Below are 24,902 nucleotides of genomic sequence, written 5' to 3' on the forward strand. Positions count from 1 at the left end.
GGCACATTTCCAACGCAAACTGACACGTGAGCTAATAAAATTGTAAAAGGGTCTTACTTTGACGATTTTACAATGTTCACAAAATGTCATTTACTCCTATAGGATTCTGTTCTACCCGGCTGAATAGTAGCAGTGGCAGCTTTGTATTATAAAAACACCTGGCTCAGGGAATACAGCCGTAGAAGAGAACTCCTGTCTCCTTGGCTCTGCTATTGCAGCTGTTGTGAGGAATAAGTACTCATCATGAGACCACTTGTGTTATGCCGGCTTCCAAATGAGGCTTGCATGAGACTGCCGGCCAGCGGTAGTAGCAGGTGGTTTCATTTAAAAGTTCATCTTTATTCCCAACCTCCTCCTCTTTTGTTCCATTTCCTCAATTTCCCTGAGCCACACAATTTCCGCGAGCCATCTTGGCTATGGGTTAAGTCCACTTATTTGCAAATCAGCGTTGCCTTTAATGTGAGCACTGCAGCTGCGTGCACCCAGTGATCGTGCCGGCCTTAACGATCTCACTCGCACACTAGTGGCGCTTTTACAAGTCCCGCTGGTAGTGCTGAGGTTAAAAATCCAATTATCCATAGCTATTTAGCCTGGCAAATCTGAAAAGAATAAAAAATATATATATAAAGCTGCTACATAAATATATTAGTACTAGCATAAAGTTGATATATATGTGTGTTTTTTTTTTTTGCTTTTTATTTTGTACAATCCATTGCACTAGCTTTTATACTGTTGCTGACTAAATAATAAGACTTATGGTGTGTACACACGGATACAATCCAGCATACAATTTTGACTATATAAGGTTTTTTACCTTTCGATACCGATGCGCGCTCCCAGGACAGCACAAATTGAAACCCAGATAGACAGGGCTGCAATGACTACACAGTGCAGATCTGCACTATATAGTCAAAATCGCATGCACGTCGCATGACTTGCCATGCGTTCCGATCCCTATGCGATCTGATCGCATCGGGATCGAATAGCAAGCCTAATTGACCATGTGTACACACCATAATGGTGTGTACACAAGGTACAACGGGATACGGTCATATTATCGACAGTCATTAGGTCGACACCGTTGGGTCAACAGGCAACTAGGTCGACTGGGCTCTAGGTCGACATGGATGAAGGTCGACATGGGACAAGGGCGAAATGGTTTTAGGTCAACAAATGCGTTGGGTCGACATGGGTTAGGTCGACAGGTCGCGAGGTCGACATGGGTTTTTTCCACTGTTTTTTTGAGCCGACATGTGCCGACAGGCAGTATTTCATGCCCTACCATCCACTAGGGCATGGCGGGAGAATAAAATAGCGTGCCCGAAGCATTGCGAGCGATGCGAGGGGCTGCGGTTGACTTCCAACTGTGCCCATGTCAACTGTGTCGACATTCGGGTAAAAAACAGTGAAAAAACCATGTCGACCTCACGACCTGTCGACCTAACCCATGTCAAACTAATGCATTTGTCGACCTAAACCCATGTCGACCTTGTCCCATGTCGACCCAGACATCTGTCAACCTAGTTGCCTGTCGACCTAAGTGTGGTCCATAATACGATCCACACCCCATTAGATCTGCACTATATAGTCATTGCTGCCCTGTCTATCTGGGTTTCTATTTGTGCTGTCTCAGGAGCGCGCATCGGAATCGCAAGGTTAAAACCTGTGTGATCTGCATGCGATCCCGATGTGCTTTTGACTATATAGTAAAAATCTCATGCTGGGTTGTACCGGGTGTGGATCGTATTATCGACCAGGTTGACAGTCATTATAGCATGAATTGGATGTAAATAGGACATGAGTTAGCAAAGATTGTATAGAAAGTCGAAGAGCAAAGGAATCTCACCGTGTGTACACACCATAAGGCATAAGCCTGTATTCTGCATACTTTTTTCAATTTATTATATTTTGGATTAATGTTCATTTAATTACAATGGAAAATGGGTTGTGCGTCTTTAATTACTAATCCCTTCTGCAGATTAAATTGCTATAGTAACATGTGCCAGAGCAGTTTATAATATCCGTAATCTTATGACGTGTGTGACCCTAATGCCTTATGTAAGGCACGTCATTTTGACCTGATAACTTGCTAAAAGTGCTTTTAGAAAGTAGTTCTGGATGACAGAAGCCGCTTTTCTGACCATTCGTCAAAACGCTGACATCACAGTGACAGCTTTTAAGCATTCTTTAGAGCACTTTGTAGCAGGATATCAAAGGCTTGGCACATCATAGGTGTTCCCGGGAAGGTTCTGGAAGCTATCAGGGTGGCATACATCCTCTCAGTGATATGATTACACGCATTTGGAGATATCAGTAGCAGAGTGTTCCAGTATAATGAACTTTTTAAAGTGAAAGGAAAATGGTCATATTAAGGTTGATGGTTCATCCTAGTTAAAAGCTAACATTTTTGCAGTGGGATACTGCCACTCATGCCGCAGTTTCCCCTGCGATCACTGCCACCAAGTCTCTAATGCCCCTTTCACATCGCAGCTAATTACCGGGTACAAGCCGGATTCTTGCCGGTTCGACCCGGTAATTAGTGCAATGTGAAAGGGGTTACCGGTTACAGCTAGCCGGTAGCAACACAGCAATCCGAACCGGATAAAAAACGTTCTTACCGGTTCGTTGCCTTGTTGCTGTGCAGTGTGAACGGGTTAAGTGGGACCGCACACGCAGGGTCGCACCGGGACTGAACCGTTTAAAAGTCCCAGTGAGACCCTGCATTTGAAAGCAGTGCTAGAGTGGAATCCCACAAAAAAAAAGTTGCCAGTTATTTACTAATTTCCAACTGTTTCATTCTTTGTTTTTTTTTACCTTATGGTCTAGGATTATTTCACCGATCTAATTACCAACGACAGCATTAGTTATTTTAAACTATCAAAGAAGTTGTACCCTCATCGGCCAATCATGATGGTCGTCAGTCATGCAGCTCCACACGGTCCTGAGGATTCTGCTCCACAGTTTTCTGAGCTCTTCCCAAATGCTTCCCAACACATGTGAGTAGAATTTTGGAACTCAATAGTGACTTTTACTGTCCACAGAAGTTTGGAAATTAGTTTCCTGGAATAAATCTATTGATTCCTTCAAGTAATTTCTACTCTGAATCATTTTTGTGCCTAGAAATTGGATAATTGATTAAAATGAGTCAAAGAGATGATGCATGTATGAGCGCAGGTAACATAAACCCCCTTTCTGTATGTATTCATTTATGTCAATTATAATTTGACATGACTGTGAGACTTACCTATTTCCATAATTTATTATTAAATCTTTCCAATGTAACTGAGAGATTCTGCTGTCTCAAAAATAGCATTTTAGGAGGCAAGACTAAGCGCTACACAGGTGTATGTCCCACCATACTTTCCCATTGCAAACCAACAATGGGTTAGGGGTACTGGGTCCAGTCTGACCATGAGTGATTCCCACACATTCTTGAATCACAGAGTATAAGCATTAGGCACCCATAGACCAAATGTTTGTATTTGTTAAACTGTGTCTGTCATCCTTAGTAACACCAGTTATTTGGTGGTGTACATTGTTTTGGTTCTAATTGTCCACCCTGTTTTGATTGCCAGTCACTGGTTTTGCGGATTAAATGGATTGAGCCCAGAAAGTCAGTTATATAAATCAGTTTATATCGTAATTACAGTATTTGACTTTTGAAACCCATTCTTCCAAATGAGCAGTAAAATTATTCGTTCTTTTAGTGTGAGGTTAAAAAAAATGAAATGTCATTGGCTCGAAAAACAGGAAAGAAATAAAAAATTGTTTCCAAGAACACTTGTCCAAATGATAATATACTTGGAATCCTGTGGCACGGGTGGAACTACTTCAGGGTTCCAAAAGATGTTCCCTTTAGATTGTTAAAACAAACATTCTAAAGATGTTCTCATTTGTTCTGCAGGGTGAGCTCCAATTTTCTCAATTGAACTTGCAGATTATTGTTCTTTTCGTCAAGGCAACAAGGTTTACGTCATGTAATGTTTCGTATCACCCATACTCCCTAGTATTTCTGTAGCGAGCGATCAGGACATTTGAAATGTTGCTTTGTGCAATATGAGAACAGCTTTTAATATGCTCATATTAGTAAGTGGTTCGGCTACGCCCGGTACAAGGTGCTGCATTTCTGCACACAACGTATAATGCCAGGGAGTTCGATATTGTGCATGTTATTTTCAGTTACATGAAAGTCGTTACAAAAAGGCTCTTTGTTTGTTTGATATATAATTTATTATATTCCAACTTGATATCCACAAGTATAGTTTTGAAGTTTGCCTTCATCAACATAATGAATGAACATTGATCTAATGAAATGGGTTATGTAACTTTCAAGGCTCACCTGCTTTCCTCCTTCTGATGTATAAATCATCATTACATGAAAACTTTCTGTGGCAACATTGATACCAGAGACAGGAGAATAGTATTTTATATTCATTATTGTAAAAGGACAGAGATTGCAGATAACAAGCCCCAGGACAGCTGGCTCAGAGCATGCAAGATGCTAATGGGAGACCTCACACACATATACAATTTAATTTTTTAACCATTATAGACATTTATGCAACATTCCCCAACCCAAAGAGAGTTGGACACATTTATTTTAAAGCAATACAGTATTCAATTGATGTTGAAACTGCCGTCTTGCTGAAAAAATGGCAGTTTTCGACATGAATAGATCAGAAGGAGTTACGATCTATTCAATGCTAGCTGTTTTGTTCGGCTGGTCAAAATGATCAGACCTACCGAAAACCAGGTGGATTGATGGAATAGCCACTAATCCACCTGCTTTTGATGGAAAGGTTTTGGCCATGTTTCCGGAAATCTCAATCCGACATGAAAAGTTTGGATTGAGGCATAGAGGATGGCGCCGGTTGAGCAGCAGCAGCTAACATGGTGCCGTCCTCCTGTCTGCCGCCTCACATACTCTCCTGCTGCATACCCATACCTTCCGGTCACCACCATTACTCCACCCCCCACTCACCTGTCCCACCGCCAGACCCGGTGAGAGCAGTCCTGCCACCAACCCGGTGAGCATCAATTAGCGGCCAAATCCGACATCTGAATTTGAACGCTGCATTGAATAATGGATGCCAGATCCATTCCATCAAAATAATTTCAGAATGGATCTGGCATCAATTGAATATATACCTGTAAATTAATTTCCATGTTGTGGTGTAGACACATTTGACAATCAGAAGGGTTCTGCAACTATATGATCTTGCATTTTGCTTATTTGGATCTTTTCAGATACCATTTTGGCCATATACCCATAAAAGGTCCTTATTGTACTTAGGCCACACCTACATGTTCGTTCCAACCCCCAACTCCTTGTCATACAGAGAGGCAAATGCATATTTCTAGAGTCTAGACGTACAGGGGTATACCGACTAACAAGAAACAAGCCACAACTCACTTTTACATCCAATTCTGAACAGAGCCGGCCCTAGCCTAAATGACGCCCTAGGCAAGATTTTAGCTGGTGCCCCCTAGCACCGCCACTAGTTCTGCCTCTGACCCTGCTCCCCTTTCCCAGCACCATCAACCCTCATCATAGCAGTCATCATTTTGGTGCTCCTACCCGCAATATTTTAAATAGAAACAGTGCACACATTCGGTGTGCAGCCCAAACAGGGGTGTGTTCTTGCTGGGAAGGGGCATGGCCACCCAATAGTACCCCCAATGCAAATTATGCCACACAGTAGTGCAACTTTATTCACATTATATCTTGCGATGGTGTCCCTTATTCACGTTACATCACACAGTAGTACCACTTTACCTTATGTACATTACTCCTCACATTATACCCTTAGAAAAAAATCCGGAGAAAATTTTGTATTTTAAGCACCTCCATGGCCACACTGCAACCCAGCACAAAGCAGTGTTGTGCTGGGCAGAGGAGAAGAGTTGCAGCTGCTGCTGTCACTTAAGGGGAGGGGGCCCAGGGCCCCCACTGGGCCCTTCCATCAGACTTTGGCCTGGGTAATTTGTAGCCCCTACCCCTTTCTCTCTGTACCCCTGATAATACCATGCAGTAATGCCCCTTACACATGACACACATTATTAATGTCCTTATAACCATAATGCCCCTTACACATTATGCCAACCTTTATTAATGCCCTTCATACACATAATGACACACATAATGCCCCTTACACATCTGTTGCACATTATTAATACCCTTATACACATGACACACATAATACCCATTACACATATGTTGCACATTATTAATGCACTTATACACATGACACACATAATGCATGTTACATATATGTCACACATTATTAATGCATTTATACATGACACACATAATGCCCCTTACACATATGCTGAACACTATTGCACAAGCAACCCACCTGCAGATAGCACTCGCACAGCCGCTAACACTGTGACCTATGCCCCTGCTTGGATACAGATGTTTCCTCATACATCTTGACTCAATAAGCCATGCAGCTCCTGGCCAGTTCTGCTAACGTTGGGTGCCGTTTTTTCTGAAAATTCATCTTATTTGCATTGTTATGACCAGCACACACAAGGAGCTTCCAATGATTAAAATGATATGCAGCATGCCTATATTCTGTGTGCAACTGTGGCTGTAACTGCATATGGAATGCTATGTTACAGTGATTTCCATGAATACACTATTTCATATGCAGATACAGCCTCACTCACACACAGAATATAGGCATGCTGCATATCATTTTAATCAGCAGAAGCTGGTGATGCCCCTAGGCATTCCAAATGCCCTAGGCAATTGCCTAGTTTGCCTATGCCTAAGGCCGGCTCTGATTCTGAATAAGATCCTTTGTACTTTTTTATTTTAATATGTAATTTGTTTCCTTGCCCATAATAACAAAAAACACAATATATATGGCACCAAGATAAAGAAGATTGTGTGCAATGCACACTTCAAAACCAATTAAAATATAACCATTTTGATATAGCACTAAATTACAAAATGACAATGTGAGTCATAGACACTTCGACGCAAATAAAACCAATAACAAAAAGAGAATATGCATTAAAGCCTGTCTGGGATGACCAAAGACATTGTGGATTGAAGGTCTGTCGCTAGGGTCTCTGACTGGTCTCTCTTCGCTCTGTGTGTAATAAAGACACAATGCTTTTCCATTATACCTGTAACTATGTATTCTGTTTAAATGACAAATGTTTCTTTTGCATTGTTCCTCAGAACTCCCAGCTATAACTATGCACCAAACATGGACAAGCATTGGATTATGCAGTACACGGGAGCCATGCTACCTATACACATGGAGTTCACAAATGTACTTCACAGGAAGAGGCTGCAGACACTCATGTCTGTGGATGACTCCATGGAGAAGGTAACTTTAAAATAAAAATGTACCTTCCACCATCATCTCCAGAGGCAGAACTATCATTGGTGCAACAGGTGCAGTGCACCGGGGCCCCTGTGGATAAGGGGCCCACTGCTGCCCCTGTTGCACTTTTCCTGCCACCACTGTTTTTCCCTCTCACATCCTGCTTACCCTGTCACCCACTGCCTCTCCTTCTCACACACTGAGTGACAGGGAGAGGCAGAGGGTGACATGGAGAGGCAATGTCACCCTCTGCCTCTCCCTGTCACCCAGTTCCTCTCCCTGTCACCCACTGCCATGTTGCATATTGTAAACTTGGGTTGGTGTGAGTAGGGGGGCCCAAATTATAGTTTTGCACCTGGGCTCACCACTCAGAACTTCTCCTACTGAGAATCTCCATTATGGCATGTGAGCTGTAGCACGTGTATATATTAGTCATGAAACATAAAAGTTTGGAGATGCTATTTTGGGGTCCCAATTGAGGCTTTGTATTGGAGGTGTCATGTGTTAGGGATGTGTTTGTGTGCCCTGCATTCTTTCATCTGGCTCATAAAGTCTAATGGACTTATTCAAGTAGCCACAAGATTCCATGTGTTACCCAGGCAGGATAGTCTTGCACATTTTTATACACGTCCCATAATCGTACCAGCAAATACCAAAAGAGATGTTCCTAACATTTACCATTAATCACCGGAACCTTATACTTAATTGAATCTGCATACAATTCTAAATTACAATAATATTTAAGCAGGCGAATAAAATGTTGAGGACTTTCAAAGAGGTTTATACACAATCAAGTGATTAATCTGATGTTCTGCTTGTAGATTATTATAAAGCAGGCAGTTTGGCATAATGATGTTGCATTGTAATAATCTAATGCCGGTATTTCATTTTCGTTTTACCAGCTCTACAACATGCTGGTTGAAACTGGAGAATTGGACAACACATACATTATCTACACAGCTGACCACGGCTACCACATAGGACAGTTCGGGCTGGTGAAAGGAAAGTCAATGCCCTATGATTTCGATATCCGGGTTCCCTTCTTTGTGCGCGGTCCAAATGTGGAGCCAGGATCAATGTAGGTTCTCCCATCTTGTTCCCAGCTGTAGATTCTTTCAACTATGTTTCCAGATAACATGGGTATCCATCACATTCTCTGTCCTGGACTTTATCAGTAACGGGCTACATTATGAACTTGTTTAAACATAAAAAATATTTTTTCTTTTGATTTTTTTAAACAAAGGTTAAAATCGGCAAATAATGTAAACCATGAGGCCTGGGAGCTTGCAGGGCCTGTGGTATAGACACAGCTGAGAGCCTGTATACTGAAATACGGATGGTTGACAACATTGCATGCATGGGTTTTATTACATTACCAGGGCTGTTTTGAAGATAAATAGCTACTGGATATAACCAGCCTCTCAGAGTACAACACATGTTCACATTGATTAGTTTGCAGATTATTCTGTCTGTTTATTCGCTTTCCAGCTGGCCCCCAACGTAACTATACTGCTTGAGTGTGTAATGTATGTTCCAAGTTGTACAGTATATCATTTTTTGCTTTGTGGGAATATGTTCAGCTTGAAATGAAGGAAACAGAGAATGTATTTGAATACTCATGTGAAGTTGCTGGAAATTGTTTTTAATACTACCTTCAGACGTGGACCGGCAAAGACAAGCCCCAGAGTTTGTTTTATCTGTGAGCTGCCTAAAGTCCCATCAAAGACGTGTCTTTTTTTAAATCTATATGCGGTTTATAAGAAACTGTTAATAATAAAAAAAAATCATCAATATTTCCCAGCACTTTATCAAGTATAGTAAAGGCCCATACACACTGGGCGACTTTGAGATGAAAGTCGCTCAAAACACCCAGTTTGAGTGGCTTTCAGCTCAATGCCGCCCAGTGTGTATGGGCCGACGATGAGTGGTGAGCGCTGCTGTGCGCTCCCGCATTATCACTGGGAAAGCCGTTCATCTGCTGGTTATACCAGCAGATGAGCGGCTTTCAGGACGGCTTTGCATAGCGCTGCGCTATGCAAAGCCGTCCTACCCCCTTCCGTCGGCGCCGGGCAGGGGGAAAGCCGCTCAGTGTGTATGCACTGACTTACTAACTGCTTTGGGGCTCATCTACATTTGGATAGAAGTCATTTTAAACTACACACCCACGCTTCTAGGTGCCACGTTCACAATCTCTTTTCACAATCTCTCCATATATGGACTTGGCTTGAAATGTATCATGTAGACTTGAATGAATATTGTGATATTAATATTTGATTAAGTTGGATATTGAATTATATATTACTTAACCGGTAAGTATTTGTTTGTAATACCCAGAAGGAGTAATGTTTAATATTAACATACATTGCTCTTAACAAATTTTCATATGCGGAGAATCAGTTAGATTTTACTTACTATTGGGCAGTCATCAGCACTCCAACTGCGGCTTACTGGATTACAATTGTAATTCACTAAAATGTGGGTTACCTGTCGAACTCGGACAGTTTTTTTTAAAGTCAAAATCATTTACAAGGCATGGTTTTGCCTTGTAAATGATTGCTGCTTTAAAAAAAGTCCAAGTTCAGCCGCTAACCCGCACCTTTGGCCAACCTGGGCTTCAATACATACAGCCCAAATACTTTAGTGCCAATTATAATATCAGCAAAAACAGAATGTCAAAAAAGATTAACTTTTTGATATACTGTAGCATACAATATAATTTATGTTTGGGTTGCCGGATGTGCTCACGATAGTCGGGATTCCAAAGGCCAGTAGACCGACATCGGAAAACCAACTGTTAAAAGCCTGACAGTCGGAATCCCGACTTACAGGGGCTATTCTCTTTTAAGGGGGTCTACTAGACTTTAGAGCCAACTCATCATGTAATTACAGTATGTAGATTTTGAAAAAAGTTAAGTAATAATAAATCAATTACTTTTAATACTTCAGTATAACAGTGTACTGTATAAGAAAATAGAAGAGAGAAGTCAGTAAATACAATTGTATGCCTCATTTTAGCATACAGTAATATTAAATAACATCTTCTTTATATTTGCAGTGTGCCTCAAATTGTGCTGAACTTGGATATTGCCCCAACTATTCTGGATATTGCTGGTTTGGACGCACCACCGGACATGGATGGGAAGTCTGTCCTCACTTTGATGGATATAGAGAGGCCAGGAAACAGGTATTCTTCTTCCAAAGCTGCCATCTGTCTGTCATAATGGTGCTGGTTCTGAGTCTGTGGGATCTGTGGCCAATTATCTGGACAGCCGTGGAGGCCTGCACACTATCTTATACTAATGGGAGAAAGATAGTGGGATCTGTCAAAAGGACATATCAGTCCATACATGCAAACTATCTCAGTCCTTGTGCAAAGTCTGATTTGGCACAAGTGCAGCCACAATTTCTTTTTTTTTCGTATGTGTATTATTCTGTAATGGTAAGATCCTGCCACATTGCCACTTGCGTCTTATGCTGGGTACACACCAGAACGATCATCATAGTGAGCAGATCGTGAGATGCCCATACGATGGTCGCAAGATCTGCTGGAGCACACAATCTGCTCACAATCTGCATCCAATCCGATCATGATCTGTACCCACCCAGTTGAAGGGCTAGTTTTCAAATCCTGACTGCAGCAGGTAGGATCTGCAAAACGACCAAACAACCAGTGGGGATGCGCATTGGATCGGGAATCAGATCTAAATCATGCCAAAACATGCCCAATTTACATACTATCGGTCGAGATTGTATTGAAATTGGGGGAATTGAGGCCAAATTGTTCTAGTGTGTACCCTACATAACTCAAATTGAGCCCCATTGTAAGGCTGCCAGTGAAGCCAGTGGATTGGTCATCTGACACTACTTGTCCTGTTAGCTCTTTGGACAAGGTGACAGAATGCATTCATCCTGGGAAATGCAGCAGAAACTGCCCCAGCAGGGGTGATTGCCAATTAAGCTACTGTGTGTTGCAAACATTGACACCAACATTGTGAGACATGAGCAGCGATTTATAGATATGATAAATGGTCCAGGTGGTGGAAGACAAGTGCCGCTGACTCTTCTGCTAATTGCGGATAGGTTACAGGAGTGACAGTTACTCCAGAGCTAAGCATGAGGAGTGCTGCATGAAAAGAGTCCGGTGGTATGGGGCAGATCACAGAAGAGTGAGGGTGGAAGAGGAGAGCAGGTGCTGGGCACAAGGGGGTCACTGTCGTGTGTTTACAGTAAATATTGCATGCGGTAGGCAATAGGGAACAGTAGCAATGTTACACATGTGATTGTTGTGAGATAATATCTTATTGCCCCTATGTGATAGAGACACACAATGAACAGGTTAGAATATAACAGGCTGTCACACACTATTCTGTGATTATATGATCCATAGAGCAGCTGGTTCTCATTTGTACAATCTCCACTTTATTTCAGATTACGGACAAGTAAGAAACACAAGATTTGGAGAGACACGTTCCTCGTGGAAAGAGGGTAATCTGCTATTTTTGTAATTTTGTACAGCTGTTTATCTCAGGCACCTTGCGTTACAGGGGAGCACTGATCGCTAACTTAGCAACATTGTAGGCCCTGGGCCCAGCATTGTAGGCCCTGGGCCCAGCATTGTAGGCCCTGTATACGGGGGCCCCTACACACCCATAAATGTAAAAAAATAAATTACACCTGCTTCTTCCATACAGTAAATGGCTATCAGCACTCTGATTGGTGGATAGGCCCAGTTATCCACTAATCAGCATGCTGACAGCCATTCACTAACTGGCTGCAGGCTCAGATGCAAGTAGATAGTGCTACACTCTGATTGGTGCATAGCTCCATCCATCCACCAATCAGCTTGATGACAGCCATTCACTTTCTGGCTGCATGCTGGAAGGCAGGTAGAGAATGCTGCCTAGCCAATCTGAAAGCAAACTGTGAAAAGAACATAACTCACAATAACAACTAACACGCCAGCAAATAAAATCCCATGTGATATCCAAAAACAAAACTAAATCAAATAAATAATTTTGGTACTTGTTTCCTAGCACGGCGCCCAAGATTTCCATCTCATGGCATCTTATGCCATCGCATGCATCGCATGCCATATAGCCGCATACGATGCATGCAATGCGATGCGTTGCGATATGATTTTTAATTGTATAAGCACCCTAACGGGTGCTTACTATGTTAAATGCACCCCCACGCCACCCCCACTATCAATGAGAACCCGACGCGTGGCGAGCGCAGCGAGCCCGCGAGGGTCGGCGGTACGCGTCCTCCAACCTTTTCATACCCCACTATCCACGTCGGCGTGGAGTTGATTTTAGATAGTGTGGCGAGTGCAGCGAGCCACCGAGCCCGAAGCGCGGCGAGCGCAGTGAGCCCCGCGAGGGGACGCGTATTACTTTACATGTATTTCGGTGGCTGCGCTCGCCATACTATCTATAAATGAACTCCACACCGACGTGGATAGTGGGGGTATGAAAAGGTCGGAGGACACGTACCGCCGCCCCTCGCAGGCTCGCTGCGCTCGCCACGCTTCGGGTTGGCGTTGATAGTAGGGGGGGGGGCATTTAACATTGTAAGGACCCATCAGGGTGGTTGTACAATAAAAAATCGTATACAATCACATACAATTTTTTATTGTACAACATCGCGTCGCATCGCATCGCATACCATATTTAGTCTTATGGTATACCATGCGATGGGCGCCGTGCTAGGAAACAAGTAACATAATTTTTAATGTCAAAATATAAAACCAAAGCTCATGAAACCAAAGTATTTCCCATTGCCCAAATTATGCACAGTCCTTTATTCCATCTTCATTTTTCTGCCTCACAGAAAGTTTATGAGAAAAAAAGAGGAGCCAAGTCAAAGTAGTCCGCAGTCCAACCACCTGCCGAAATACGAGCGCGTGAAGGAGCTGTGCCAGCAGGCCCGATACCAGACTGCGTGTGAGCAGCCTGGGCAGGTAAGGAAAAAATGTGTTCTACCACTTTTATTGTCATCCTGGTTGTGTTATCCTCATCAGTATGGGAAAAAATATTTCTGTCTCAGTATAAACCATTGAAAGTCTTCCCTTGTTAGTTTTTTTGGTGCAGTTACATGCATGCTACCCAGTACCCACATGTGAGCTATAGCCCAAAATGAAATCTATCCTCCGTGCCTTCTGCGCATGTGCAGACACAGGGTGCGTGCCCCACGGTGAACTTTCATTTTGCTGGGGGCATGCACCTTAGACGGCGTGCGGGGGGGGGGGGGGGGGGCGGTGAAGTGCAGGGGCGCTGGGCTGCCACATTACCATATGGGAACCTCTTTAGGTTTGATACATCTGACGCTCATTTCTCCACCTGTCCTCTTTAGAAGGTTTGATACATCTTCCCCTCTAACAAAGTAAAAAAAGAACACCGGTAATCTGTAAACAGAAGTTTTACTTACTGAAAAGAGTTACCAGCTGCAGCATCTAATTTCAGGTTGCTGTATAGTCTGACTTACACCATTATTAATATTTCCAGCTTTTCCTTGTTCTTATAAATTCCTCTGCAGATTAACATGGGATTGCATTCCAGTGGCCAATCGTAAACTTATTGCTGAGCGCAAATCTCCTAGCAAAGAATTTCCTACCTGCCACACAACTGATTAGTTGTTAATCTCTGTGAAAGTGCATACAGGGCAATTTCTTTCTAAACCTGAGAGATAAATATGAGCTTGGCTGGGTATGGGTTTCCTCTGATGATTGACCCTTATTGGCAGTGGGAAGTCGGTGGGATAAAGAAATACTCCTCAATGCATACTATAAGATTACCTGTACCTAGGAAATAAATGAAATGTCTAAAACAGGGTTAAGTGCAATCTTAATATTGTTTGATTCAACTGTATACAGTAAAACAGACATTACATATTATAAACAGCCTCTGTATTAAGGCAGGAAATATGTATGTACATCCAAGGATTTTCAGAAGGGGGTTTCCAGAGGAAAGGAGCAAAGCCGGGTCAGTTAAAGTATTATAGATAGACCAAATGTATAGGAATAATAATAAATATATATAGTGGAGTGGGCTTATTATTCATAATTTTCTGGTGGGAGGACAGCTTGCTTGACTGCAGATATCTCCAGTTCCCGAAAATAGATTTCTTAGATTTTAATGGAATTAAAAACTAGAGAATCGCATCTACCAAATGATATTAGAGACTAGGTGATCAGCATTCAGTAGGCAGAGAAATCTGCCAACAAGTATATAACACTACATACCAGGTGTGTGGACCTGTAGCAGTAACCAGCTACTGGAATGCTGATATCTCTGGTTCTGGGAACAGTAGAGACAAGCTGCTAGTGTCCATCAAAGGAGCAGAGTCCCAGCTTTTGGAATATAACTCAGAAAAACTAACTAACTAAACTAACTCAGACAGAACTTGAAATATCTGACTGGGAAGAGCAATTAACAGGCTTGGATGGGGACCACTGCTTTGAAGTCAGATATCTCCGGTTCCCAAGGGCCGATTTTTAAAATTCTTGTACCCATGGAAAGAGGGGACCCTCCGCTTTCAGCCTAGGACCAGAACCTTATTCACCCTCACCCAAATCTAATTCTCTCTGCACAAGTCACATCTGCCCCACCTGCGGTGCACATGGTTTTGTCCATTTGAGAAGAAATTTGCCTTTTCGAGTGAACCAGAATAAGGTTCTGGTCCTATTCTTACATATTCAGTACACACATAATTATGTGAAGATGAACAGGGGATTTCAGTTATCAGCAATGTCTAATTCAGAAGCAATCCCCAATCGGTTGATGTTTTCTTACCTAGCATGCACCCAAGCCACAGTGCGTTATTTTTGGTGGCAGTTGTAATGAGGGATTAGATGCAAAGTAAGTGACGGGATGTGGGTTTGGGGGTGGTAACGGGGATTGTATGGGGAAACGCATACGCGTCATGGCCAACTGCATGTGCATAAATTAGCAATGTCGGTCCTACAGGAAAGCCCTCTGAGTTCCAGGAGAGCATCTCATCCTGTGCATCTACATAAGTACTCAGACTCAGCGACATGACATGACTTTGATAGTACCAACATATCAGCAGCTGTATGCTGTCGGACAGAAATTATACAACACATATATCCCTGCGCTCCTCTATGGATTGCATGGAGAAATACGGAAATTTTGTTGGTCATGGGATGTGTATGGCACTTTAGGAGTTCCTATACCTACTTATATTGGCATATACTTAATAACTGGTAAAAGTGTTCACTTAAAATGTGTTAGTTGTTGATTTTGATAACTACCAATCAGTGTAAGTATTATCAGTAGACAATCTCACACTATTACGGGGCCTACACACAGGGAGACTGCTGGGTGATCTGAGCAATGTAAATTGCTCAGTAAGATCGCACAGCACACAGCGCTGCACAGCGATGTGTCAGCGATCTGTCAGGGGCAGTGTTCTCCGGCGAGAACACTGGCCCTGACCAGCAATTAAGTAGATTTATCGAGCATGCTGGATATCAATCGCTGGGTGATAGTGACGCGTGGGGCCACATATCGCTATGGACCCTAGTGATGTAGGGGCATTTTCTAAGCGATCTAGTGAGATTGCTTAGAAAATGCCCTAAAAAGTCCAGTGTGGGCCCCCATCCCGTGTGTAGGCCCCATCAAACTATCAATCTCAAAAAGTGACTGTCACACTTATTGCATTGTGCTTGTGCACATTGGTGCCAGCCATTGCACTAATTACTGTGAAATTCACAGAATACCACGAATGTGCGCACCGACAATCTATTTGCTTTCCATCTACTGTCAGAACAATTCCTCGCCCCCTTTAGCCACAATTGGGTCCTCCCACAGTAGGTGAGCCTGACAGCTTTGTATGATGGTACATAATGGTATATTATTAACACTGAAATGTTCCCCACAGAAAGTCAAGCATTGGTATGTGCTGCATCAACGCCTGTGGAAAGTATCTATCCTATTCTTTGCTGTTGTATGAAATGGAACTTTTCCACCTATCATACTAAGGGGTATATCCAATGCTGCCTGCGAGGGGGGTTTCATGGTGAGGATGCAGGGCCTGCGCCACCACTAGGCAAATCTAGGCATTTGCCTAGGGCGCCAGCCACTGGAGGGCGGCACTTCGCCTCTCGCATGGAGGCTGCAGGGGTGTCCGTGCCGGGTACCTGCGGCGCTGTGTGATCTGGCGGCGGGGTCCCTGCAGTGATGCACGCTATCCAGCAGCCAGGCGGCGGCGCGGGAAGCGCTGCTGGGTTTGAAAACATTCCGCATGCTGATTGGCTGCGATTCAGCCAATCAGCGTGCGGTGAGTTTTGAAACCCATCAGCGCTTCCCGCGCCGCCGCCTGGCTGCCAGATAGCGCGCATCACTGCAGGGACCCCGCCGCCAGATCACACAGCACCACAGGTACCCCCCCCGTAGGCACCGGGGCGCCCCACCCCCCCTCGCCTGGGGCGCTCCGGTGCCTTGCACCGGCCCTGTGAGGATGGCTTGATTTCGGTGAGGATCGTCAAAAACAAGCCATCCTCGCCGTTTAACCCCCTCACCAGCCGCTCATCCTATTCTATGTTCCGGGGAAATCCTTGCCGTCAGAGGATGGCGAGGATTCCCCCGAACATGCCCAAAACGGCATTTAATATCCCCCAAAGTTCTGACTTATATAAAGCTGGGTGCTGTCATTGCTCAGTAGAAATGCATTGCAGCAGAGAAACGTGGTCTCTCCAATAATTCTGACAAAAGCTAATGCAGTCTGGTTTGGCTCAGCAATATGATTTTCTCATAAAATAAACATCTTTCCAACCATACATTTGTAAACTTCCAGTCTCTGGCCAGCTGTGGATTCTGACTAAAACCACACACGTCTGGGATTGCGAGGTGGAGGTGTCAGATGGTGAAGCAGATAATGACAGTTAAATACCAGACATATTCCGGTCTTATCATGACTGTGATTGATCCTATACAGGACTGACTGTCTCTGATACATTTACATTTTTTATGAATAATCTTTAAAAAAAAAACATGTAGGCTCATATTTTACCTCTGATTCTCTCGTGCTATTTTTTGATGTCTGGTTTTTCATCACTTGCAAAGAAAAATGATGTTTCTTATTGGACTTATAAAATGAAATGTTAATAATAATAATTGACACATGGGCCATTATTCTGGTTCACTCGCAAAGGCAAATTTCTTCTCAACTGGAGAAAACCATGTGCACTGCTGGGGGGGAGGGGGGGCAGATGTAACATGTGTGATTTATTTAGATTTGGGTGAGTTGTTTCTTTCTGTGCAGGGAAAATACTGACTGCTTTATTTTTACACTGCACTATAGCTCTCAATAGACCCAAATCTAATTATCTCTGCACAAGTTACATCTGCCCCTGCTGCAGTGCACATGGTTTTGTCCATTTGAGAAGGCATTTGCCTTTGCGAGTTAACCAGAATAAGGGCCATTGAGGGGGAAATTGATCAAAGCTTGTTGAGAGATAGTGGCAGGGGCGGATTGGCCCGCCGGGAAACCGGGCCATTTCCCGGTGGGCCGGCCCAAAACTCCTTAATATCGGGCCGGCCGTGCTCCCCCTCTGGCCTGGCTGGGCTGCAGCACTTTGCGCACATCCAAAATGGCCGCAGGAGGGCTGCTGCGCATGCGTGATAGCGCTCAGCACCTCTCATTGGCCTACAACTGCGGCGGCATCAGGAGCCGGCAGAAAACAGCAGGTGAGCCCTCCCCCTGGCATTACAGGCACCGCCCCCCCCACATTATATTACATTCATGGCCGCCCCCGCCCCCCCCCCCCCCCCCGCCCCGGGCACGGCTATGCATTTAGATCCTAATTCATCTTACATAAACAGTAATCCCAATGGTCTATGGCTAATAGGGTTTCCTAGCACGGCGCCCATCGTGTGCCATCGCATACCACTAATTAAGGTGTGCGATGGGACCCCAGATTTTCATGGCAAGCGCAGCAAGCCCCGCGAGGGGACATGGAATACATGTGAAGTAATCCGCATCCCCTCGCTACACTTCGGGCTCGGTGGCTCGCCACACTATATAAAATCAACTCCACGCCGACATGGATAGTGGGGGTATGAAAAGGTCGGAGGACGCGTACCGCCGCCCCTCGCGGGCTCGCAGCGCTCGCCACGCTTCAGGTCAGGGTGCCTGTACAATTAAAAATCGGGTCTGATCGTATCGCATTGCATGCGATCGTGTCGCATTGCATGCGATCGGGTCGCATTGCATGCGATCGGGTCGCATGCGATGCGATCCGATCGATACGATGGCATAAGATGAAAATCGTGGGCGCCGTGCTAGGAAACAAGTACTGACTAATATGATTGTGCAGAACAGGCCTGATGCACATGTGCAGAAAAGGTTCATGTGAGCAGAATGGGGGAAGCATCCAGGACTGTTCTACAAAATGGGGGCATGTCACCTTTGTTTTGTTGGCATGCCGAGCCCAGGGGCCTGTGTCATTGGGCACAGACTTCCTGGATCCATCTGACAGCCAGGGTGAGTAAGATTTGGCTAATGCAGTGTGACAGAACGTAGCGACCCAGTCGCAGTGGCGATGCAGTGCTGTGTCTTTGGACGCTGCAATCGGATCGCAAGCATTATCACGATGCATGCATTCCATACAGACGCCTCCTGCTGCATTTGATTTTCAGAATCAGGCCCTAGTGTACATATTCACATTAACTTAGCAAGTGTGGAAACGTGGCACTTAGATTAGAATCTGCTGTGATATCTTTCATATTCTACAATTTCTTTCTCTTCTATTTACTGCTTGGTGTTCACACATTTTCTAGGAATTTTGTCTTTTCCAAAGAATGTGTCCTGCAGCCTGCAGTCTCTCAGACATCTGTTCCATGGACTGAGGCCCTTATTCAGATCTGATTGCAGTACAAATTTGCAAAACCATGTGCACACCCAAATTTAACTCTCTCTGCACATGTTACATCTACCCCACCTGCAGTGCACATGGTTTTGCCCATTTTGAGAACAAATTTGTACAATACTGCGATCAGATCTGAATAAGGGCCAGAATGTGTTCTGTAATTCATTCATCTTTGTCGCGCTCCCAAGGTGTAGCCGAGAAATAACTTGTCCATCCTCACTGCTTTATTTTCTTGTATCAAACCCTTTAAAGCAGGCATGTCCAACGTTGGCCCTCCAGATGTTGTGAAACTACACATCCCAGCATGCTTTGCCACAGTTTTGCTATTAGAGAATGCTAAAACTATTGCAAAGCATGCTGGGATGTATAGTTTCAAAACATCTGGAGGGCCAACGTTGGACATGCCTGCTTTAAAGCAAAACTGGCAGCCTGGTTCCCAAGGCTGGGATAAGTTTAGATAAGATGTATCATATCCGGCACTCTGTCTAGTTAACACACACTTCTGGGAAGCGCCGTCAAAGCTGGCCTGCATGGAAGTAATGTGAGGATTCCTACGCTGAGTCATATTCCCCACCTTTAATGGACATCTGGTTACTAAAAAAAAAAAAAAAGATTTTGATCACTCGGTATCCAGAAACTTTCTCTCCAATGCTGATCAATCTCAGTTTCTAGTGCAAATCTGGAAGATAAAGATGCTATTAGCAGCTGATTCGCTGCAAGCAGAATGTTGTACATGTTAATCTGTCCATCAGATAAATGTGCCAGCTGTTGAGTTGACTGTCGCTGTCTTAAACACCATAGATAAATATATTATGACTGGTCAACACTTGATCTTAATGTGGTAACATGAGACTGAGGCGGACGAGACACTTTATCTGGTGTAGTGTAAGGAAAGCTGATATTGCCTCTGTCACATCTATTTAGGAAACATCTGAAGGTATGAAGGAATGTGCGCCATTAACAAGACGTGACGTGGAAGTGAAGGATCTCCTCTTTACATATAGGGGGTTTACTATACTACATGCCTCCATGTATGATTACACAGTCACACACACGTGTTACAGAGAAACTGGTTATTTATATTATGAGTATATAGTATTTTTTGTTTTCTGATATTTTCTGATCTAAGGGGTGATTCAGACCTGGTCACTGTGGTCCAAATTCGCTCCTCCGGCGTGTTTGCGATGTTGGGTGTTTTTCGACATGCGCTCCGACGCATTCGTTTGCTGGGGCGGTCGCTGCCTTAGTGACAGACGTGTCCGTCCGGCGTTTCATGAGCGTGCCCAAAAAAACGGTGGGCACACCCATTGAAACGCTGAGCTGGGCCCATCAGAACGCAGGCATGCCCCTGCATGCTCGGGGTGGGTGGGTGGCTGACGGCACATGACGCCCCCAATTCGGCAGAAAGCGGCCATCTGAAAAGCAAGTATAGACTTTCTTATACCAAAGAGTGGAAAAAAATTATTTGATGGGGAGCGACCTTAATGATTTTTTCCTCCGTCGGCTGCATGAGAGCAGGTGTGTAAGCGGGCATATCCGCTGGCATGGTAGTGCTGAGCATGCAGGCGGGTGGAGGAAACGGTCCAGGGGAGACTTCTGACATCACGTCACGCGGCGCAGAGCTGTACGCTCGGACGGGAACAGCTGGGCAGCGTCTGAACGAGTGCTCAGACGCTGCCAGGCATTAGACCGTGCATGCAGTAAAATCCCGGTGATTTTTGGGCCAAATCCCAGGATCCCGCCGATCCCGGGATTGGCCACCCTAATTAGCTGGCCACATTGTCGGCCATAAATATTAAGCATTAAAATTGTATTTTCCACTAAAAATTCTGCCATTTTTGTATTTGTATATATTTGGGGGACAGTGGGTCTTATAGTGTATGGATTCTATATGGCACTGGTCTCACCTCCCCCGCATCTCATACAGTAATAGGCCCTTGAACATTTTCAGCTCCAGACCCATGAAGCTCTTAATCAGGCATCTATATATACTGTTTTATTTGTAATTTATCCTAGAAATGGCAGTGCATTGAAGATGTGTCTGGAAAGCTTCGGATTCATAAGTGCAAACCATCCACAGACATTGTGTCACTGAAGAAGAGAACGCGAAGCATAAACTCAAGGGGCTACGGGAATAAGCACAAAGACTGTATCTGCCCTGACACTGATTACAGAGCAAATAGGAATCACAGGAAGAAACAAAGGATTTTCTTGAGAAACCCCAGCTCTAAAAGTAAGTGATTTCTTTAACTTACTGAAGATGATTTCATACTGTCTTATAAATGATTTGTTCAAATTGCTTCATACAGTAGGTTATTTAGAAAAATTATATATAAAAAAGTTTGATTTAAAAGAGTAGCGGTTAGGGCTGACTGCTTGCTGTCACAGCTCGCGCGGTCAGTATTTAACTGACCCCCTGCACACGCCGTTTCCTCGTCGCTGGGTTTTAGCAGCGACAGAGAAACAGTGTGTGAGGCCCTTTAAAACAGCAAGCTCCCTGCATTAGAGCCTCGCTGTTTGGGGGAATCTTCGCCATCATCCCACATTGAGGATTCCCTGGAACGTAGAATAGGGTGAGCGGCTGGAGTGCTGGTTAAACGGCGAGGGTCGCTTGTTTTCGGCGATCCTTGCTGTATAACCCCCTTGCCGGCCGCATTGAATACTTAGTGTAGGTCAATGTGTGAGTCTAATACACTGCAGGACACATCAGTGATGCCTTTTCTCTGTAACTGTAACTAACTGCCGAACGTGTACACTGAAGAAAAGAAGAAAAGAAAAGAAAAGAAAAAAAAGTTGTTTGTGGATGCACTCCTGATGAACAATTGGTATAGAATCTCAGTGAGGATTTAATGTATTTCTAAAACCGTGGGGGCTCCTCTTGGGCCTTATTCTAGTTCACTCTTTCTGACAAAATCCTTCTTAGATGGACAAAACCATGTGCACTGCAGGGGGGGCAGATTTTAAATGTGCAGAGAGAGTTAGATTTGGGTGAGTTTGTTTCTGTGCAGGGTAAATACTGGCTGCTTTATTTTTACACTGCAATATCAGAGCCGGCCCTAGCCTAAATGATGCCCTAGGCAAGATTTTGGCTGGTGCCCCCTAGCACCGCCACTAGTTCTGCCTCTGACCCTGCCCCCCTTTCCCAGCACCATTAACCCTCATCATAGCAGTAATCATTTTGGTGCTCCTACCCGCAATATTTTTAATAGAAACAGTGCACACATTCGGTGCTCAGCCCAAACAGGGGTATGTTCTTGCTGGGAAGGGGCATGGCCAAACAATAATACCCCCAATTCACATTACATCACACAGTAGTACCACTTTACCTTATTACTCCTCACAATATTCACATTATACCCTTAGAAAAAATCCCTGAGAAAATATTGTATTTTAAGCACCTCCATGGCCACACTGCAACCCAGCACAAAGCAGTGTGTGCTGGGCAGAGGAGAAGAGCTGCAGCTGCTGCTGTCACTTAAGGGGAGGGGGCCCAGGGCATGCCTAAATTCTGTGTGCGACTGTGGCTGTACCTGCATACGGAATGCTATGTTACAGTGATTTCCATGAATACACTATTTCATATGCAGATACAGCCTCACTCACACATAGAATATAGGCATGCTGCATATCATTTTAATCAGCAGAAGCTGCTGATGCTCCTAGGCATTCTAAATGCCCTAGGCAATTGCCTAGTTTGCCTATGCCTAAGGCCGGCTCTGTGCAATATAGATCTCACTTTGAAGTAAAACCCCACCCAAATCTAATTCTCTCTGCACAAGTAACATCTGCCCCACCTGCAATGCACATGGTTTTGTCCATCTAAGAAGGATTTTGTCATAAAGAGTGAACTAGAATAAGGCCCCTTATCTTTATTAGTATGGATTGGATAAGGAAACACCCACAATATAGCACAGTACTGCACAAGTTACTGTACATCTGCCCCACCTGCAGTGCACATGTTTTTGTCCATTTGAGAAGGAATTTGCCTTTGCGAGTGAATCAGAATAAGGGCCAAGGTGTGCAAACCCAAAATAGATGACAGTTACCACATGAGAGATTTCTTTATGGGTTAGATGTACCACAGATTATGATGCAATATGAATATTTATACAGATCTGTGGTTGCTAGTACAAAGAAAAATGTAATTATATTCATAGGACAATTATATGTTAAGCAGTGATGCCAAGCTGTGCAAGATTTAACATTCAATTATTACAGCTGTATTGGTTTGAAAGTCTAATTTGGGTTTCCTTTCATAATTCTTTATTACTACATCTTAAAAATACATTGTCTAAATCACAATGTTAGTTAGTTGTGAAGATGGTATTTATTAACCTAAATAATCCTTAATACTCTGGGAGTCCATAATCACCAGTGTGCTGTAAAGTATTTGGTTAAGTGAATTGAATCTGGAAGGAATAGCACAAGGTATCGTATATGATGAAGAACCACATATTATGCCACAGCGGCCCCTAGTGGATATTCGGAAAATAGCAATATAAGAATAATTAACTTTTTCTCTTAAAAAATTTAAATGTTAATTAAATCATGCTGGGGGAAATTTACTAAGATGGGATGTTGCTATGGGCAACCAATCATATACTTTCTATTATCTTCTAGAAGGTGCTAAATAAATAATAAGTAGATTCTGATTGGTTGCCCATAGCTAAACATCCCATGTGAAATAGAACTCCCATCTTATACCCCTTTTACACCACCACAAAACCCCGGGTCAGTGGCGGTGTAAATGGGTCAACCCGTGTCCCTTTACACAGGACTTCTACACAACACTGAACACAGCTAGGACCTTGGTAGAGAGCAGTGTAAACTGGTGCGCCGGGTCATCCAACCCAGCTCCCATTTACATCAGTGGGGGAAGCACAACCTCCGGACCGCAGCATCCGAAGGTTGGATGGGGGAGGGGGGCACACACAGCCTCCGCTGCTGTCTGCTGCCCTCTGCAGACAGCAGCAGAGGCAGGAAGGAGGTGAATGGATCCCAGTGTGTGGAATCCATTCACCTTGCTGACGGGGGCTGGGGGGGTTCACGGGGCTTACCTTGGTGCTGGGCTTGCATGGCGATCGGTGGTCCCAGCGCTTGGCGATGATTTCATCTCTGAGCACTGCCTCCGTCTACACTGGTGCAAATCACAACGACAGTTGATCTGTGTTCCAATTGCCGGGTTGCATCTGGGATTTTTGGTGTAAAAGGGGTATAAGAACATTTCAGGCATCTGGGTTCGGGTAGCGCATCCCTGGGTTCCAGGTTGCCCGGGGCAGGCAGGGGGTCTCTGCAGTGGGTGAACAGTCAGCGGCGGGGTTCCTGCGGCAAATGGGAACTAGTGTGTGTGAGGGCGGGAGGGTGAGAGGAGAGGGGGGATGTGGGAGGAAGTACCCCCCACAATTTTTGTTGTCCACAGCCCCCACAGACTTTATTCCAGCCCTGGCTGGACTTCCAGGTCTGAGACTCGGGAGTCCCTTTGCGCATTCAGAGTGACATTGCCTGATGCAGGGCATGCTGGGAGGGATCCCTGACAGATCCTTCAAACACCACTGTGGAGAGAAGCCCATAGGCTTTTATAGTATAACACCAGCCTTTTTTGGCATTACTCTATAATACGATAAGCCAAAACCACATTTTCCCTTTAGTGCATCTCCCCCATAATCACTGGATGG

The 24,902-nt window shown here is 44.2% G+C and overlaps 1 protein-coding gene across 4 annotated transcripts in view; it reads left to right on the forward strand.

Annotated features, from left to right (window-relative positions):
* The window catches only part of SULF1 (sulfatase 1), a 111,923-nt gene that overhangs the window by 66,368 nt on the left and 20,653 nt on the right, over positions 1–24,902 (forward strand). For all 4 annotated transcript variants that reach the window (XM_083187223.1, XM_083187226.1, XM_083187224.1 and 1 more), the window contains 7 exons: positions 2,827–2,996; positions 7,193–7,343; positions 8,243–8,418; positions 10,396–10,524; positions 11,769–11,825; positions 13,170–13,299; positions 21,244–21,460. In XM_083187223.1, the coding sequence (XP_083043349.1) occupies positions 2,827–2,996; positions 7,193–7,343; positions 8,243–8,418; positions 10,396–10,524; positions 11,769–11,825; positions 13,170–13,299; positions 21,244–21,460 (1,030 nt within the window). The remainder of the gene's footprint in view (positions 1–2,826; positions 2,997–7,192; positions 7,344–8,242; positions 8,419–10,395; positions 10,525–11,768; positions 11,826–13,169; positions 13,300–21,243; positions 21,461–24,902) is intronic.

This window comes from Crinia signifera, chromosome 5 (assembly GCF_055691185.1).
Source record: "Crinia signifera chromosome 5, ASM5569118v1, whole genome shotgun sequence".
NCBI lineage: Eukaryota > Metazoa > Chordata > Amphibia > Anura > Myobatrachidae > Crinia > Crinia signifera.